This window comes from Vipera berus (assembly GCF_964194415.1).
Source record: "Vipera berus genome assembly, chromosome: 2".
Taxonomy (NCBI): domain Eukaryota; kingdom Metazoa; phylum Chordata; class Lepidosauria; order Squamata; family Viperidae; genus Vipera; species Vipera berus.
This window is the reverse complement of record NC_138203.1, coordinates 55164047-55184216: the sequence shown is the minus strand read 5'-3', so window position 1 is coordinate 55184216 and position 20170 is coordinate 55164047. Positions and strand designations below refer to the sequence as shown.

The following is a 20170-nucleotide window of genomic DNA, read 5'->3' as shown; positions in this document are numbered from 1 at the left end:
CCTGACCCAAGGCTTATCTACAGGATATAGTCAACTTATGACAGCTCATTATTTCTGTAAATTATTCAAATTGCTAATAAAGAATTTGGGAGGCTGAGATGATCATTTCGAACTTCTTATGTTCTCATCAGTCAGTCATACCCTTTATCTGAGATTCGAACCTGGGCTGAATCAATATGCTGATGATACCCAGCTTTTTATCTCCACCCCAAACCACCCCAGTGATGCCCTCTCCGTGATGTCCCGTTGCCTGGAGGCGGTCCGGGTCTGGATGGGGAGGAACAGGCTTCGACTCAACCCTGACAAGACTGAGTGGCTGTGTGTGCCGGCGTCTTGGGAAATTCAGAATATTCCATCGTTAATTATGGGGGGTGAGATATTACCCCCCGTAGATAGGGCTTGTAACTTGGGTGTCCTCCTAGATTCACAGCTCTCCTTGGATGATCATATAGGAGCTGTGACTAGGGGGGCCTTCACTCAGGTTCGCCTGGTGCATCAGTTGCGGCCCTATCTAGACCGGGATGCCTTGCGCACAGTCACTCATGCACTCATGACCTCCCGTTTGGACTACTGCAATGCTCTCTACATGGGGCTGCCCTTGAGGACTACTCGGAGGCTCCAGCTGGTGCAGAATGCAGCCGCGCGAGTGGTGGTGGGGGCTTCCCGATACTCCCATGTAACACCTCTACTCCGCGAGCTGCATTGGCTTCCGGTTGTCCTCCGGGTAAGATTCAAGGTGCTGGTTACGACCTATAAAGCCCTAAATGGCATGGGTCCGGGTTACTTACGGGAGCATCTGCTGCCGGCATCAACTTCCCTTCGTCCAGTGCGCTCCCACAGAGAGGGCCTCCTTAGGGTGCCGTCGGTCAAAGAGTGTCGACTGGCGGCCCCCAGGGGGAGGGCGTTCTCTGTGGGCGCGCCAGACCTGTGGAACTGTTTACCGGTGGAGCTCCGGATGGCTCCCGACCTTCGCTCCTTCCGACGTGACCTAAAAACATATTTATTTGAACAAGCCGGCCTGGTCTGATGTGTTTAGGGGTATTTTAATGTTATTGTATTAATTGTATTGAATTGGGCTGTAATATTTAATATTTTTTAATTTTTGTATGTTGTATTTTATTGTATCGCCCTGTACACTGCCCTGAGTCCTTCGGGAGAAGGGCGGTATAGAAATTAAATTATTATTATTATTATTATTATTATTATTATTATTATTATATTTTATATATATATATATATATATATATATATATATATATATATATATATATATATATATATATATATATATATATATATATATATATATATATATATATATATATATATATATATATATATATATATATATATATATATATATATATGAGAGGGAGGGAGGGAGGGAAATATTCAAGCCTATAAATACAAGTAATCAGTGTAAAATAAAATGTTACAACTCATCATTAACCAAATAAACCATGCATATACACACACATGCACACATTCACCAAAAGATACAAAAATAAAAAAGTGCATTTAAAATTTACAGAACAATTGTATTAAATTGAAGAGGTATAAAATGTTGCAAAATTTCATCAATTTGTATTTTATACTTTTTAAATAATGCACTGTATAACTAAAAGTTGAAGTATAATGAGATATTATGAGAATGTTTATATCAGAAGAGTACCTTGGACTCTTTTTGAGCTGTGTACATCATTTTGAGCTGTGTACATCATACCACCAACTTAAACTCTAGACATAGTTCAATGGCAGATAATCTTGGATACAACTAAGGTCTGAAGAGATAAGGATGATGACTTAGTGATATCACTAAGGAGATTGAATGTGTAGGGCTTGGTTTGGGAGAAAGAGGGGTTGAATTTGTTAAGCCAAATAATAGCCTAAATCCTGGACATAAAAATCAGTGCCCATTGCATTACTATTACTCAGTAGTTTGTTGAAAAAATGTAGATGCAGAAGGAGTTGGACTACAGAAAAAAGTAGATTCTGATCTGTATATAATAATAATAAACGTTTATTGTCAAAGTACAACATGTGTACATTGAGATTAGCTGAGCCTCCCCACGTGCTCTCTCCCCCTAACACACAGTGACAACAAACCCTCCATCCTACCACACCATGTGAACCAACTACACCACACACCGGCCTCCCAAGTCAATTCTGCATAAGTTCACAGAGATTATGTCCCATTTAAAAGCCTAACAGCCCACAGATAAAAGCTATTTTTGAGCCTGTTGGTACAGCTGGCTATATTCCTATATCTCAGTAACTCTTATTATACCTCAGGGTAGTTAGGATCTAAAATACAAATGTCAGGTATTATCCTTTTCAGATGATGTTATTCCAAAAGAGAGGGGGGGGAAGAGAAGATGTGTTTATAATTTTGAAAACTGCTTTTTTCTGACCAAAAGAATGATTAAAATAAGTTATCTTTGTTTTTACGATTTAATAGACCTTAATTCTGACTTACCTAATTTGGCTCTACCTAAAACAATATTTGGTAGTTAAACAGCATAAGTAAATATTTGCATGCACAATTACTGTAAAAATCTTTCATCACTACTATGCTCAAGAAAATAAATCATGACCAACCTATCTTCCAATAACATTTGTGACTCCCTGTTGGAAACCATTTGTTAACTGCCTAAGATAAAAGTGGGAAAAAACCCAGACAATAGTTTACATTCCAAAGTATTTATGTATGGGCCAGTACTGTTAGACTTGCTCTCAAAAGTATAATTTATTTGTACTGTTTTTGGCTATCAGTCCCTTTCAGAAATTGGTTTGAGAAGACTTAGCAGAATCATTCATCTTTTCTTTAAAAGATGATCATTAACAGTTTATCAAAGAAAAAAAGTCTGTTTAGGTATAGAATTATCTAACATTTTATAATTACAGTACAGTATTAAACTTTAGGAGGTGTGCAGTATATTAGTGATAATTCTTCTTTTAGTTTTAGAAGAATTTCACTTCCCCTAACTCAACAGCCTGTGCTGGGGGTCTTCAGGACCTGGAGCTATTTACACAAGCATACGGTCATACAAGAAACAATATTTTCAGGAAAACATAACATAGTTTCTATAATGCCAAACAACAATCATTGCTAACAGACTATTATATTAAGTATTCTGTTTGTAGAGTTAGATATCAATTTCATCAGTGTACATCACACTTCTTTTTTAAAATGACTTATGAACTCTTCCAATATAGATTTATGCTTAGAGTTTAATAGATGAGGCACTGGACATCATAAAGGTGTGACTAACAGGAACATGACACAATGTTTTGAGATCCACTGACTCTTCCTCCAAACTGGAGAAAGGCTTTCTTCTGAAGTAGCGTGGGAAAATTTTAGTGGAAGCTGTGGGAACTGAGAAGGTGGTACCCTGGCATCCTGTTTGGAAAATGCTGGCCCCAGACCTGTGACCAAATTGAGCATCATGCACTAAATTCATGCTTGCTCTGATACTAGTTGGAAGGATAAGAGATCTCTGTCCTTTGACAAGGCTTTAGAAATCTTGGAGAGTGCATTGAAAGAAAACAGAATATTTTATCATGCTGTTTTTTTAATTGTTTCTTTAATTGTACTTGCAATTAGTCTTCTGACATTTGGCATATTCTTCTCTTGACTTTACAACATCTGTTATTCTCCTCTACTAAAAATCCTTTTCCTCAATATCATTTATTTAAATTTCTGAAATGTTGCAGGATTCTGTAATAGAACAGTAACTCTATATGCCATTTACATCATAATTGAATAATACTAATAAACACATTTTTAAAACCTGCAAGCGCATGCTTTTGAAGTGACTTAGTTGTATAGAATGGGACAGTTGTGATGTTTTGCAAATAAATTTCATTTAATTTCTTCAATATTAAATTATTGACAAAATTTAAAAGCTGTCGTACCTATCTATCTGGAATGTGGCTATTATATCTGCAATTATAAGTTATGGCCATTTTCATCACTAAGGTGACAGGACATAGAAGAATTTGAATTTTCTGAATTGACGTTCAGACTCGTACTGCTGAATTATCCAAAGTCAAGTGGGCTATTAGCACAGCCCTAATTTTGTTTCTGGAAATACTAGAAAGTTTATTAGCATTTCAGTCAAGTCTGAAAAGAATTAAATCAAGAAAAAATATAAGACAAATCTAACTATTTTAGATACTATACACAAATAAATGCAGACATGCACACACCATTAAATATTATTTTAAAAGAATATATATATATTTCCTTTAAACATGGCTGAAGACAAGGATTTCATAATCTGAACCAAATGAAGTGGCTTAAGTATTTACCAGTAGCCCCGGAAACCTTCAAATACTAAGGGAGTTTAGTTTAAATGGTGACAAGGTCTGAAGAATATAGATACAAGAAATGGGGATAGAAGATGTGGTTTGTTGTACCAAAAAAGTAACTTTGCAGACCTTTAAGAGCAGCTCTCAGGAAATAGGCCTTCAAAAGAAATTCTGCCTGTCATTAAAACTAAGTGAATAATTATCATGTGTCTGTCTGTCTATCCATCTTTCTGTCTTCAAGAAACAGCTGTTGTAAGACTATTGTTCATTCATGGTCTATTTAAGACAATAAGAGTGTTTTAAAACTATTGCTCATCTTTATGCCTTGCAGACTGGCCATGCTGGCTGAGGATACATACCTGGAGGACAGATGTTTAGGGAAAGTAACTACAGAATAAGCGACCTGCAAATGTAACTTGATGGTTTGTATTAATTTTAGCGGAGTTATTTTATTTCACATCTAACACATGAATGTTGGAAATATAATATAGATTATAGAAGGTGGATAAATGCCACAGCAAAGCTTGCTCAATAACTATAGCTATGTGTTCCCATACTTTTCATTATACATTCTAAGTGGGACATTAATTTTGAATTTCCTGTCTTTTGAGTGGTTTTACTATTGATTTTTTTTTTCAAACCACACACCAAAAAGAAAAAAAAACAGAAACCCACACTACAAATAATTTCCACTTCTTAGGAAGACACTCTTAAATAGATTCAGCATGACAGCACCATCACTTTGCTAACCTAAGGTGGCCAAATCACACTGTGATATACAGTATATATATGTAAAAAGGCCTGAGTTCAGGTTTTAGTTGACTACTATAATATGAGACATACCCATGAATGCCTAGATTATGAGGGGGAAAAATTATTCTACTGTTGTCCTGTGCCAATGCAAACAAAAGGGAGTTCTTTTCTTAGAAAATACACTTGAAGTAACTAAATGAGAAGGAATACTGTGTAGAACAGTGAGATCATGACTGAGAAGTATGAGAGTCAAATGGGAAATTAATTAGCTATGGAGAGATTACAGTGACTAAAAGGGGGAAAAAACCTAACTTTAACTGCAGGTGTTTTATAGACACTTAGGGCCTAACAGTTGTTCTGACCTCGAGTCATAGAAGAATTGGAAGGCAGATCATCTATCCCCCTAAACACTGCAGGATTCACTACCCCATCTGCTATAGATGACTATCTATGGCAGGGGTAGGCAACCGTGGCTCTTTAATGACTTGTAGACTTGTAGAATCAGCGTGGCTGGTTCAGGAATTCTGGGTATTGAAGTCCACAAGTCATAAAAGAGCCAAGGTTGCCTACCCCTAATCTATGGTGAAACCTCCAGTGATGGGGAAGAAACCACTCCATGCTGCAACTCATTCCAGTGAGTGGCAGCTTTTATTATCAACATGTTCTTCCTAATGTCTAATCCATATCAATATCCTTCTAGCCCTACCTCAGGGACAAGTGAGAATAAGTCTGAACCCTCTACAATGTGGCAATCTCTTCAGATGTCAACTTCCCTCTCAACCTTATGTAATGTAAGCTAAATATACCTAGGTCTTTTAACCAGGTTTCCAGTCTTGGTAACCCTTCTCTGGATTGGTCCAGGTCATTAATGTATTTTTAAACTGGGGACTGGGGTGTACAGAACTGAAAACAATATTCCAAGTGCTTCCTGACCTGGGCAAAGTAGAAAGGGATTACTTCCTGTGATCTGGACTTTATATGCCTCTCAATGCTCCTCAAGATGCCATTGGTCTTCTTTGTAGCTGCATAACACTCTTGGGAAATCTTGAGTGTTCTAAATCCAGAATAATACCAAGACATTTCCCCTACTCCCTCTTTAAGTTTTTCTTTTGTTTTTGATTTTTTTTCCTGAAAAAAATATAACTGGGAAGAATTAGAAGCCAAATAAACACTCTTTTTCAGAGTAATGAATTCAATAAGACAAGGTCTTTTATAGATATCCTTTATTTTTCTCTAAATGTTTTTCAAGAAGATTAACAGAAACATTTTTATTTATGGTAATAGCACTACAATTCCCGTATACAGAGAAACAACATATAGAACAGTGGAGAAACTTGTCATAATTTGAGCAATTCTTCATTTTAAATCTCAGACTAAGAGTAAAGCAAAACTTCCGGTAATAGTTACAGTATAGGTCAGCAAATGAGACTGAATGAACATCTAAAGGCAAAGCTGTTACACAATAATTTTACCTCAGCTTTTAAAAAAAAATATGATTAGAAGAGGAGTTCAAAATACTTGGGTGGCTGAATTTCCAAATATAATAAGAGAAGCATATTAATTTGGATATGTTTTCATGTTTATTAATTCATCACTTGTGCAGATGCTGATAGGCTTACAAAAATGTAGACCACTGCCAGAGGATATCAAAAAGAACATAAAATAGGGTAACAAAAATGGATGTTCCTTATATTCCTATTTTGCCTTAAAATATTTATTAAAAATGACAGAAAAGGTAGATTTTTCCATGGCTTCAAAATTTCAAGAAACTATATCTCGAGCAATAGTAATATATTTATTTTATTTTTATTTTTAATTCCATTCATATCCCGCCCTTCTCCGAAGACTCAGGGCGGCTTACAATAGTAATATATTTACTATTGTTAGTTGTCATTAAATTTTATTAATATAGATTCTAGAACACTAAGCAGCAATTTAGTTTTACAGATATCATGAACCAGCAAAAATTTCAATTCCATAAGCTAATAGTTTACAAAAAAGCAAATAATATAAATAATAAAACAACCACAAACAAAAGAGCAAGTTGCCATATTCCCACTTACCCTAATGTACAGGTACCATTGGCATATAAGCATGTGTTTTGCTTATTTACTGTGCTCCCTTCAGCTGAACTGAGATTGCAATACTAAAACTCATTGCTTCTGAATACTCTTCTTGGTCTGCTTGGAAAACTAGTCTAAATAACTGTAAAGAGTTCATCCTAAACCAGTTTCAGTCAATCTATTCCAGATTAGCTGCCTGTGGTTTCAAAATCTGTGGTTAGCTTTTGCTGTCATTTCCTTTGCTGCCTTTTAAAGGTGAGAAGGTGAATTCAAGAATCCAGGTTCTTCTGAAACTCCCGAAGAACAGATTTAATTTTTACCTCCCGTGTGAACCATTTGTGTCTCATTAGTTTATGACTGATTGCCCAGTTGAGCGAGAGGGCTGAGATATAATCTCCTGCAGCCTGAATCCATACAATTTCTTGCTTTCAAGAACTCTGCTAACATAATGAAAGCTGCCTAACTTTGGATGATTGACTAGCCAGGCCACTTGTAAACCAGCAGGCTGTCTGTTGGCCAATTACCTGGTTATTTTCTCAAGTACAGTAGTTTTATACAATTATTCTGCCGTGGTGGCTCTGGTGCTTATACAAAAGGTCATATAACACAAGGAACGAAACGAAACAAAACAAAACTGACATACTGCTCACAGACTGAAGTAGTGTTTTTTCAAGTGGCATAAGCGGTGAGTTAATGCACTAATCATTACTCCTTGACATATATGGCTGCAATGAAAGCAGGTTCTACAAGGCAGGAAAGGTCCCTCAGAGGGGAGCATGGCTAGAGCACTGAGATTTGGTTTCCTTCAAAATGTGAGATCAGGTAACAGGCACAGCTTGAATTTCGGCCTTGAGCCACTAGATGGTGATCCTTTTAAATTAGGATCACTCAAGAGGTGAAAGGATTGTAAGATGTTGAATTAAAAACACCTTCATTTCAGGAAAGGCTAAACGTGGACCTCTTTTTGCTTTGTAGCATCAGAAGCCTGCTTTTAGTCTTCTCTAAAATAAAATTCAGGATCTTCTAGGCACTTTCAAACAGCAATCAAGTAGAACCCTCAGGTTCCAGATTAACACCCCACTATTTGCATTGCTACATTCAGTCAATTGCTAGAACCATTTAGGGTTCTCTCCAACTGGCCAATGGAAGTGGGTAAACGAGTCACTCAGCCATCACCCCCCTCCTTCCTTTATCCCCTCCACCAATGGGGGGATAACTGACTACTGTGGAGATGTGGGGAAAAGCTATCCCTTAGAGAAAAGGAGACTGGGTGTATGAGATAGTGACAGAGTATTCTGACAGAAGGGAAGAAAGAAGCAGAGGACAAAGGAACTAGGTATTATGATGAAGTTCCCACCAATGGAAATCTTTTTTTATTAAGTTTATTCATTTATAACAGGGGTCTTCAAACTTGGCCCTTTTATGACTTGTGGACTTCAACTCCCAGAATTCCTCAGCCAGACAAGCTGGCTGAGGAATTCTGGGAATTGAAGTCCACAAGTCATAAAAGGGCCAAGTTTGAAGACCCCTGATTTATAACATAAAATGTGAAAATACAAAAGCAAATAGAGGGGGACAACAGTAGAAAAAGGGAAACAAAAAAAGTGTGAAGAAACGGGGGGGGGGAGAAACAAAAGACATTGACTTCCGACTCTCTCTGTTGCAGTAAAATCAGACATTAAAATCAAATCTCAGCTTTTTACATTTCTATAATAGTATGCACTAGCCATTTCTGTATCGGTAAATCAGTCTAATCGGTAAAACCCAAAATCATGATATCATTTTTTTCCCACCTCAAGCACTAAGTCCAGAAGCGGTTTCCAAGTAGAAACAAAAGTACTTATGTTATTTTCTTTTATCAACACAAACAATTTGGCCCGCCAATGGAAATCTCCTGATCTGCAGCTCATTGAATACTTCTGTTCAGCTTACATATTACATTAATATTATGGGATATTGTTATGCACAGGTTTGGTCACATCTAATCCCATTTATTGAATCTGGAAAGAAGAATATTTAATGTTTAGAGTATATTTAGAACACAGTTGAATAGCCTCTTTGCAAATGAAGCAATTCTGCTTTATGATGAATAGCAATAGCATTTAGACTTAGATACCACTCCATAGCACTTTACAGCACTTTCTGGGTAGTTTACAATGTCAGCATATTACTACCAACAATCTGGTTCCTCATTTTACTGACCTTGGAAGGATGGAAGGCTGAGTCAACCTTGAGCCCTGTCAGGATTGAACTCCAGGCAGTGGGGAGAGTTTGCCTTCAATACTGCATTTTAACCACTTCACCACCAGGGCTTGAAAGTTGTATTTGTATGTGATACAAATAAAGAAAAAGAAGGATATTTGCCTTCTTATATAGCATCAACAAACAATATTATCAAGAGAGACTGCTGAACCTGAACAAAAAATATATATATTTATTTTGAGATAGAAAGAAATTCCTTGAGAAGGACTGCCAAGAGCCACTCTGGAGTTCATGGCTGATTTCATGTAAAACTAAGCCAGTAGCTCAGGCTGCTTACTCATTGATTATAACAAGGTTCGATCTAGTAACCCATTCTGGTTATATATTCTCTTGGGGAAAGGAAGTTCAAGGTGCTGGTTCTTACCTATAAAGCCCTACATGGCTTAGGCCGGGGATATTTGCAGGACCGTCTGCTGCCAGGAACGTTTTCCCATCGCCCTGTGCACTCACACAGAGAGGACCTCCTCAGGGTGCCGTTGGCCAGACAATGTTGGCTGGTGACCCCCAGGGGGAGGGCCTTCTCTGTTGGGGCACCTACTTGGTGGAATCAACTCCCCCGGGAGCTCCGGATGGCCCCAGACCTTCAGTCCTTTCGCCGTGACCTTAAGACATATCTTTTCCAACAGGCCGACCTGGACTGATGATAATGGGGTTTTTAATTATGATTCTAAATGTTTTTATTGGTTTTAGTGGGACTTTGACACAATTTAATTTTTTTTAAATATTTGTATTTGTTTGTATTTTATTGTTGTTAGCCGCCCTGAGTCCTTCGGGAGATAGGGCGGCATACAAGTCTCATTATAAATAAATAAATAAAATAAATAAAGTTGTTGGTCACAAATTGGCATGATTAAGACAACAGTCCTGAGTTTAAAACTAAAAGCAAAGGGAGATACCATATTCAGCCTCACCTTTTCAGTCTTCACATGTTTTATTCATTTAAATATATTCATCTACTCAAATTCATACAAGCCATATCTCCCTGATTACCATAGGGAATTTGTCATCCTCTACGATTCTCTCTCTCTCTCTCTCTCTCTCTCTCTCTCTCTCTCTCTCTCTCTCTCTCTCTCTCTCTCTCTCTCTCTCTCTCTCTCTCTCTCTCTCTCTCTCTCTCTCTCTCTCTCTCTCTCCTTTGGCTGTTCACTTCGGAAATATTCACAGTATTTAATCCCAGTGTCCATTTAAAGTACACCAAACAACTGGATGAAGAGGAAGCAGGATTAGAGAGAAGAGATACTAATGGCTTGGCATATTCCACAGTGGTGGCTTCTGTAAGAATTCATTTTCAGGAAGTCCTTACTCCTCAACTTTCAGAGTTCAGCTAGGCAAATAGGTTTTATTTTCGATATTGTTTTTTACAGTAAAATATTCTGAGGAATATTTCTCCACTAATCCTCCCAAATGACCCTGAATTCTCTCCAGGAACATTATTTGTTGTGAACTGGGCAATCATTTCTGTGTTATAATTATAATTGATTAAAATTTATGTTACGGGGAATTGTCAGCATGGACCACTGACCTACAGTAATCTGGTTGCAGTGACTATTCGGAAGAATTCTAAATTTGAAAGGGATTCTTTCTATTTCATCATTTCATCACACAAAGAAAATGACAGCATTTCTTCTAAGGTCAAAGATACATAAATAGCTTATTTTCAGACAGCTGGGGAGTTTTTTTTACAAGAGAAATGATGCAGAAAGTAATTCTTCAAGGACACAATGATTAATGAATGTCTAAGTGCTCAGGTTTGAATATTGATATATTATGAGTTTTTCTTAGTTTCTCTTCATTGCAAATTTTACATGATAGCTAATGAAAAAATCTTCGTAAGAGAAATAGTTTATTAACCAAATGTATTTACACTTCAGTTTCCTGAAAAAAATGAGTGGGTGTTTTTATTAAAATGGTGTGATCTTACTGCTTCTAACACAAAATGCCTCTATGTGCATATGTAAATTATTTACAATTACAAAATGAACATATTTGAAATATTACTTGATTGCTTTTTTTAGAAAAAGAAGTACCTTTTTGCCATTTGAATTGCAAAGTCATTATGACAACAGAGCACACATTTTAGTATTCTGTTCACTTAATGAATATTTCATTTCATTCTGATTATCTTAATGACAATCTAAATCATGAAATGATCCCCATCTGAAGAAAGATTGTTTACCAATAAATGTGTGTGTGCACAAGGGTAAACAGAAACCACAGAAAAGAGCACAAAACACCAGAATTAATGGGGCTTGAGAAACCTTTGTGATTGATAGGGCCTTGAAGCACTCAAAATCTATAGGTAGAACTATGCTTAGAAATGTGTGGCAAGAGCCTTGGTGGAGCAGTGGGCTAAAGACCCATTTATTCGAACAAGCTGGCCTGGCCTGGCCTGATGGGGGAACCTTAGGGTTTTAATGGGTTTTATATTTTGACTGTTTTATTGGGCAATTATTTAATCTTTTTTTAACTTTTGTATTTCTATTTATATGCCCTGTTCACCGCCCTGAGTCCTTCGGGAGAAGGGCGGTATAAAAATTCAATTATTATTATTATTATTATTATTATTATTAATAATAATAATAATAATAATAATAATAATAATAATAATAATAATAATAATGATGCCTCCTTCAGTAACACCAGCTGCCTGCAATTAGTGCAGGTTCGAGTCCCACCAGGCTCAAGGTTGACTCAGCCTTCCATCCTTCTGAGGTAGGTAAAATGAGGACCCAGATTGTTGGGGGCAATTAAGCTGACTTTGTAATAATGCCGCTGGGGTGTGTGTGAAAGCCCTAATAAGCAGGCATATACATAGAATGAAGGCTACTGCTAAGCTTGTAAGCCGCCCTGAGTCTTCGGAGAAGGGCAGGATATAAATGGAATTAAAATAAATAAAATAAAAGAAAGTGTTCATATAGCATCCCTCTCTAAGTCTCTAAATCAGCAACATCTTTTCTCAGGATTATGTGCCTGACTGCCACACAATTCCAGGAAAAGATGCATTTGATAAAAGGAGTTGTAGGCAAATGCTCTATAGGTGTCATCACATGGTCAAAAAAACCTTTTCATTTTTGAATCCAAGACACTGCATAACCCTCGTAAACATGTCTCATAAATACTTCATTTTTAAAAATATATATATATTAATATACCATTTTAAGAAGCAGATAATTACATAGCACTCTCTTAATGTCATATTTATCAGTTTGATGCCTATGGAAGCCTTTGCTATCCAGAGGACATGCTTATTAAGAAGCTTGTTAAGATACATTCCATTATTAAGATACATTAGTAAAAACAGAGGCTAAATGGAGCAAGCTCTCATAGAGTGAAAGATCAGGAACCCTCTATAGATTACAGATACGTATTTCCTATTCGGACCCACTAGCTATGCACAGTATGAAGTAGTGTTAAGCCTCTGAAGGCAAACATAGATATACTAAATGTATTGAGTATAATACTGTTATTGCTTTTGGGAATACTCATCATCTGGTGATGGCTAGCATTTATTTCATCAAGTGGAATTCCTACACTCAGGTATTCTTCCAAATTATGGAGGGAAATAGCCCACCCTCCTCAGGGTCTAATGGTCTAGAAATACATGAGGTACATGAGGTACATAAGAGTAAAAGCTAATATGTGTTTTTCTCCTTCCCCTCTAAAAATACTGCATTGTCACTGTATTTTAGTATTGGGGAAACATTCGTTTAGGCTCAGCATAATGGATCACTCAGAGTACACTTTTTGTTACCTGCGGAAAACATTTTAATTGAGTAAAATTTCTGTCATTTCATGTTTAAAATAGCCAGCTTTTTTCATACTGAGATCTTTCATGAATTTGCATGGATTCTTACAGAGCATTTTCTACAAGATTGGTTATCACAGCTGCTACAATGAAAGAAAAGAAAAACATAGACACTGACTTCCTCAGTAACTGTACTATGTACTGTCAAGTACTTTGATAAGATACGACAGACACATGGCTATAAATGACCAGCCGTCTCTTTTAATGCTTTTGAAATAGAACAACAAAAGGCTATGAAAGTGGAGGCATTGTCAATATCCTCAAAGCATACACTACCTCACTGATTATATTCATATTATCAGTGAATGATTTTATTAGATTTAATGGCTACCCATTAAACAGTATTGAGAAATACTGTTCTACAGGGTTTGACTAATAACTCTTATGCTTCCCTGCCACTGGCTCTTTTGGGGTTTGGGCTGATGAAGATTGAAATCCAAAATGTCTATAGGACACTGGGTTGTTAATGTCCACTTGCATCTATAGGGACAGAAAGAGCATGTCACATCACTTGCACAGTGATATTATCACCATGGCACCATAATGCCAAGGACACAAATTATACAATTATACAATTTGTGTCATTTGCAGAATGATCTCATTACAAACAGACTGTACATCATCATGACGTGCCAGACTTGCCCTGGGTTTAAAGCTTGTTTTAGAACTTTGCGTATCATTTATAATCTTTACCTACTCACTGAAATATTTCTCTGTTTATTTTATTAATTGAATCACATGCTTTGCATTGTAGTATTTATTTATTTATTTTTTGCAATAATTCTATTGTTTGTAATGTTAGGAATGACTCTGGAAAGACATATACAAGATTCTGTTGTTATACCTTGACAAAGTAGCATTCCTGGGATTCTTCTGGTCTCTGTTTCCTCACCTGGTCTACCTTGAAGGGCTGACATCAACCTTGAAAAGCTGCCACACTTTTGCTCTATTCTTTCTTATACTAAATGAAATCAAGGTGGGTTTATGGTGAATTGCTTCCTCATGTATTCCATTTTCCAGGACTGAGTTCTCTTCCCCCCCCTCCCATAACCATTCCTTAACCATTAATCCATTCCTTCATCAGAGTTATTTTTATTCCACATCACTTTTTACCCCATCTTAATTTTTCTCACCCTCCCTCCTTGTAGACACTCTCCCCCCCTGCAGTGCAGGGCTTATATATGACTTGGAATTAAACTTGTCTTTTCAACTTTGGCATACTCCAAATTCCACACTGCAATTGTCTGTGCTGACTGAAGAGCTCTGGGAAATACAGTTTTAATTAGTGGCGAGATTCAGAAGTAAATTTGATTTCCTTCAAATCCTAAAACATTTCAGAATAGTGCTATTGTGCACAGTTTTGCATTAGTACCATCGAATTAGAGAAAGTGTTAACCCCCAGCATATTTTACAGCCATATAGTTTTATCACAAAAAAGAGTTAATGGTGGAATCTGTTGCTTATATATGGCCTTTTGATTCTAATACAATCAAAACTGAAGTAAATTGCATCTACTGTATAATCTGATGGTGTTTGTTGAGGCAGAACCACTGGAAATTTAAATTGTTGTCTTAGAAATCAGTGAAATCAAATTTCTTATCTACTAAACACTTTGGATTCCTTTTCTTAAGTATGAGTCATTATGACTTATTTTAAATAGATGGGTCCTTCAAAGCCTGGAAGAGGTGACTGCCTTATCTTAGCACAAAAACATGCCAGGAGACACATTATTCAGAAACTATGCTGTTGATCATGCTGCTGTCACTCACCCCACAACCAACTTCTAGAAGTGGACCTGAATTTCTTCCTTGAAAATTTAATCTTATGCAAGTTACAGCTGGGGGAAAAAAGTTTTCTTGTGGCACAGTATGGTTTAGATGATTTTGAAACTAATGATGTTTATATCCAGAGTATATATCTGGGATGAAAGTATCAAAAATATAGTATTTTATTATGAATTTTATTATTCTCATACTAATAATTTAACCTAAATCCAAAGGTTATCTTTTTTCTGATTGAGGAAGAAAATAGGTTTTTATATTTATACAAGGATTTGTATAAGTTCATAAAAGCTTTGGTCAACCTGTGAAGTCCTAAAGGAGCTTGAACATTTGGTGACTTCCTTGTTGTGTGCTTGTAGGTGATTTCCTAGTTCTGTACATGTAGAGTTTCCAATTCAACAAAGCTTACTTTTGAATTGAAATGTATAGAATTGTTTGGTTAAAATGTATATGCTGCAAACCATAACTTCTTTATTCACCTGATTTGGGTACTTTTTTCTTTGCATTAATTAAAACAATGGAAAATCTGGTGTAAAAAAATAACAATCCTATTATAATATAAAGCTTTGGTGGCAATTTTATTAATCTGAAAGAGGAGATTTGGTTGAACAATAAATTATGTCCAATAAATTTGTGCTGCTGTTAAAGTTGTGAAATAGTGCTCTAATGCCTTTTTTCTGCAACAGATTAATAGAATCTAATTTTTAAGGTTGCACTTGGAAAGAGGACAGTAAACAATACACTGAAAATGAGAAACAAGTGTAACTAGCTTACTTTCCCAGGTTGAAACGCAAGTCACATTTATTAAAATATGTTAAAGATAGATACTTTTTAAAGGGAAGTTCAACACTGATTTTTTGGTTATGGAGTTTAGCTAAACCCAAGTATTTAAAGTTCAGAAAAGTCTTGTTGATCTAAAAAAAATTGCAGATTCTAAAAAGCACATAGAGAAATGTCTTGATACTTCTAATCTTTATGCATTCCACAAAATAAACATGTCAGTTGATTTGGAATGATCTTATTCAGTTGGGAGTAAAGTACAAAATAAGAAGCAAAGATTCTCTAGTGAACTAAAGAAATTCACGATCAATCCCTCAGGCCTCTCATTGTTAAAAAAGCACTGCTAAATACCCTAGCATGCAGTACTACTACTGGGAAATTTGCAACTCACCTTGCAGAACAGAAAATCGATTGATGTTGTTGGGTATCAACAGTGCCATATCCTTAAGACCATCAAAGTTGATAAATGAAGCTAACAACCATTTCCTAGATATATGCAGGGCTAGGCAAGAGTTTCTTCTAGATCCTTTATTATTGTTACTTTGTTGTTTAAATTTTATAATGTTTATTCATATTTATATATTTTGTCTGCTACTTTTGTAATAGAAAAATGTGATTAAAAAGGTACGAAATACACAAATTTCAACTCTTTAATATTACATTTTAATGAGGCAGAGGTGCCTGGTTATTTTTCTAAATGAGCCAATACATTAACTCAAGAGGTCTATGAATTATATAGTGATGTTTCAGTCATGAGGTAATGAGGTAAGGTTCTAAAGGCAAAAATGGCATTTACAGATTATGCCTGATAAATACAACTGGGGCTGGGACCATGCCAGTGATGACTTTCACAATTGGTAGAATTGGTTTGTACAAAGGAATCAATAACCAGACAATGATGATGATAATCTTTTATAGCACAGGCCATCCTAAGAACTAGAATAAAGGACTTTTTTATCCACACACCAACAGTACATCTTGTATTTAATTTCATTAATTTGTTGATTTGATTAAATATCTGTGCATCTATATCATCAACACCAAAGACGGACCTTATACATTTTTGTTTTGTTTTTGTTACTAAGTTTTTAATTCAGCATTGCAAATTTAATCTTTAACATTGGGCTAACCCCTAAACCACAGAAACGAAGGAAATAGGGCCAATTGGGAGCAAAGTAGGAAGGTCACCTTACCTGTTGTTAGATTACTCTTTTGCTACATATGCTACAGCATTCAACTTATTCATTTGTAGTGCCTTTCATGATTAATTAATTATCACATTTATAGTGCCGCCTATCTCACACAACACAATTATTTTCCTGTGTTTCAGTTTTAAAGGACTTAAAAATTAGAAATGGCCCAAGAGGACCTTCAAGGAATAAATATTACTCTGAAGTGATGGGAATAACTGTGAATTTAATTTAATATAAAATCCTGCCAGCATGGTCAAATGAGATTAAAAAATATAAAATGCTTCAACATAAATTTAAAATTGATGATCTAATGCACATTTGCCCCACATAACCACTTAATATGGTAGGACTTTCTTTCATGTAAATATACATATTGACTGTTCATCCTTACTCCACCATTTTATGCCCAGAGGTTATGCTCACCATTGCAAGATATGGGAAAAGGACTTGAGAATATGCACATAGAGAGGAATAAAGTGAGATAAGTCTTAAGCTTTTTGTACCTCAGGAGATATTACAATCATATCAAATGGGGGGTTCAGGAATGACTTTAGTTCTGTATCCATGTAGTAACTGACATCTAAACTGCCTGTATTTTACTAAGTTGTACAATAGAAAATTGGAACTGAATTTATCCCGTGTGGTAGCTATATAGCATGAACCTATTTTTGCCTTGTGTGGATGATCGTAAAAATTTTAAACATGGACAAATTGTATTGATTTTTCTTCTTTGCAATTAAAGTAAAGAATGCCTCTTGCTATACCATTTTTAATGTTTATGATTTCAAGCATGATAACTTTAGATAAGAGAATGTCACTATTTCACTTGAAATTATTCATCACTTATGAATAATATGTCTCATTCATTAAAGAGGACAGTTTTCAAAAACTACATATTTCAAATGCTTTCCTTATGGATATTTTACAACATATATATTTACAGATTTATTTAACATTTCTGGGATCTCCTTGGCCAATGCAACACTGGCTAATGAAAACATTTATACAAAAAAGTGCACAAAATGTGAATTTTGAACCCATGGAAATGAAATGTGCCTTAGTCAGAGGAGGGCAATGATGGCCCTGGATCACCTTCTCTCTCTTGTCATTTAGTCCTTTTAAATGACTGTCAAGTCAAAAGAATGGCAATCCAACCAAACCTTATCAGGAACACATATTTGGGTCCATTGAGTCGTGCTGAAGAAAAAGGTGCAACAATAAACAACTCCCTGTGCATTTGCAGTTCATAGTTATGGGCAGAAAAGCCCTTGACATTTGTTGCTTTGGTATTAAATAGCAATTATAAAAGCTTTTAGAAATAAAGCAATACATGATGAGGAAGGGGCTGGAAATCCTACAAGGCTTGGATTTCTTGTCCATTTAAATCCATCTCATTCTTAGTCATAAATAAATAATCTCTTCCCTGGTTTCGCTTCCATGCCAGGATCAATATCTCTTAACATCTTACTTATTTTATTACTGGTCTTGGTTTTCTGGGACTGATTGAAAGTTGCTCAGAGGAAATCTTTGGTTTTGCTTAAGTGTCCGTGACATTTAATCATGACTTTCCTTGCAGTTTAATTCCAACCAGTCAATCAGTTAATCCACTTCAATTGATTCTGTGCTCTCTGTTATTGGCTTGCACTCATTGGGCATCCTCTGGTGTCGACTCAGCTGGGTGGCTTGGGTGAAGCTCCTCTCGCACCTCTCGCACCTGGGAAAGGCAAGAGAGAAAATTGAGAGTCGGAAGTTGCTCCTGGGGGGCAGGGGGGGGCTTCGTCTTATCATGCCTAATCAGAACAGACACTCAAAAGTGGCTTCAGATTTTACTGGCTCAAGAGGTTTAATTGGTGGCTACTTCCAAGGCCTTGATGCCTATGATGGGACAAGGCCTGTCTGATTCAGAACAAGGGAATCTGTCAATAGACAGGGGAAGGTGATTTCTCTAGAGAGGCCTGTCCTACTGTAGCTCTGATCACTGTCAGTTCAAATAGATAAAGAACAAAAAGAGATTTTTAGGAGTGAGCCATCAAAGAAGCAGCTTGTCTGCAGTTTTCTGCTCTGTAATCCCTCAGAGAAATTGATGACAAATAGAATTTCACCTCCTGCTAATTTAAAACCAGGAATCTTACCTATTGGAACAATCATGAAACTGGGAAACAATAATCACTTTCTGTATTTCTCTGAAATTACTGTTTAGCCAGTGTGATACAAAGGAGTGTAATTGTGATTAAAAAGAGACTTTTAAAAATATTATTATGGAATCAATATACAGTATTGCTGAAATGACCAGTCAGAAAACCCCAAATTTCAACACTGCATCTCCCATTGCCATTTCTCCTCATAGATTTAAATGATGTGTCGAGACAATGAATACATTTAAGATGCAGGCTTTCTGTGTGAACATCCAAGGGATGTGCATAATTCAAACAGAAACAACTTCATTTCTTTTAGATAAGAATTAATTTTCCAAACTTTGGTCCTTCAATAACTTGACTTAATATTCAGCATAGTGTTTTAACACTTGAGCAATCTATGAGATGTAAATATTCTTTTCAATAACTTCCATCTGAGTAAGTATCCTGATACCTACTGCCCTCTCAATAATCAAACTCTTACAATTTTACCCTCAGGTTTATAGCCCAAAAAATACAAACAAAAAAAACCTAGCAAGAAATCTGTTCTAGATAATTTAGTCCAATATGTTAAACTACATGCTGGCTGTGGAATTAAGCATAAGATTCAAGCCAGTAAAGCTGTCACAGATGGATTGTATTGGAATGAATAAAGCCTGCACAAGAACTTCTTGAGCACATTAATTTAAATTGAGTTGACAAAGGAGATACTTGTGAATTACAAACTACAATTTTAACATAATGTTGATAGAATCATATGTATTAATTAATTAACAGTGATTTAAGAAGCCTGCTCATAATCCAAGATATCCTTACGTAAAAAATATCCAAATGAAATAAAAGGAAACGGTGTTTATGTCCATCTTTCTATTGTAAACATTATATATATAATGAATTAGTTCATTATGAATACATCTAGAACTGTTTATAAATATATATAATTTCAGGATGATATAAAGTATGTGTCATTTTTTAAAAAAGAAAATTATGGCTTGAGAAACCTATGGCCTGAAGGTTACAAATTCATTCATCTTATCTCTACTCCCAGTCTAACATGTCAAGATCTTTAAGTTATGTTTCTTTGATT

General features: G+C 35.9%; 1 protein-coding gene across 1 annotated transcript in view; it reads right to left on the bottom strand.

Moving 5' to 3' along the window:
• Nucleotides 1-18547: 18547 nt before the first annotated feature.
• The window catches only part of PRDM6 (PR/SET domain 6), a gene marked incomplete at both ends in the record, with an annotated part of 97822 nt that continues 96199 nt past the window's right edge, over nucleotides 18548-20170 (bottom strand). The window contains one exon of the mRNA XM_081319776.1: nucleotides 18548-18662. Within this exon, the coding sequence (XP_081175902.1) occupies nucleotides 18548-18662 (115 nt within the window). The remainder of the gene's footprint in view (nucleotides 18663-20170) is intronic.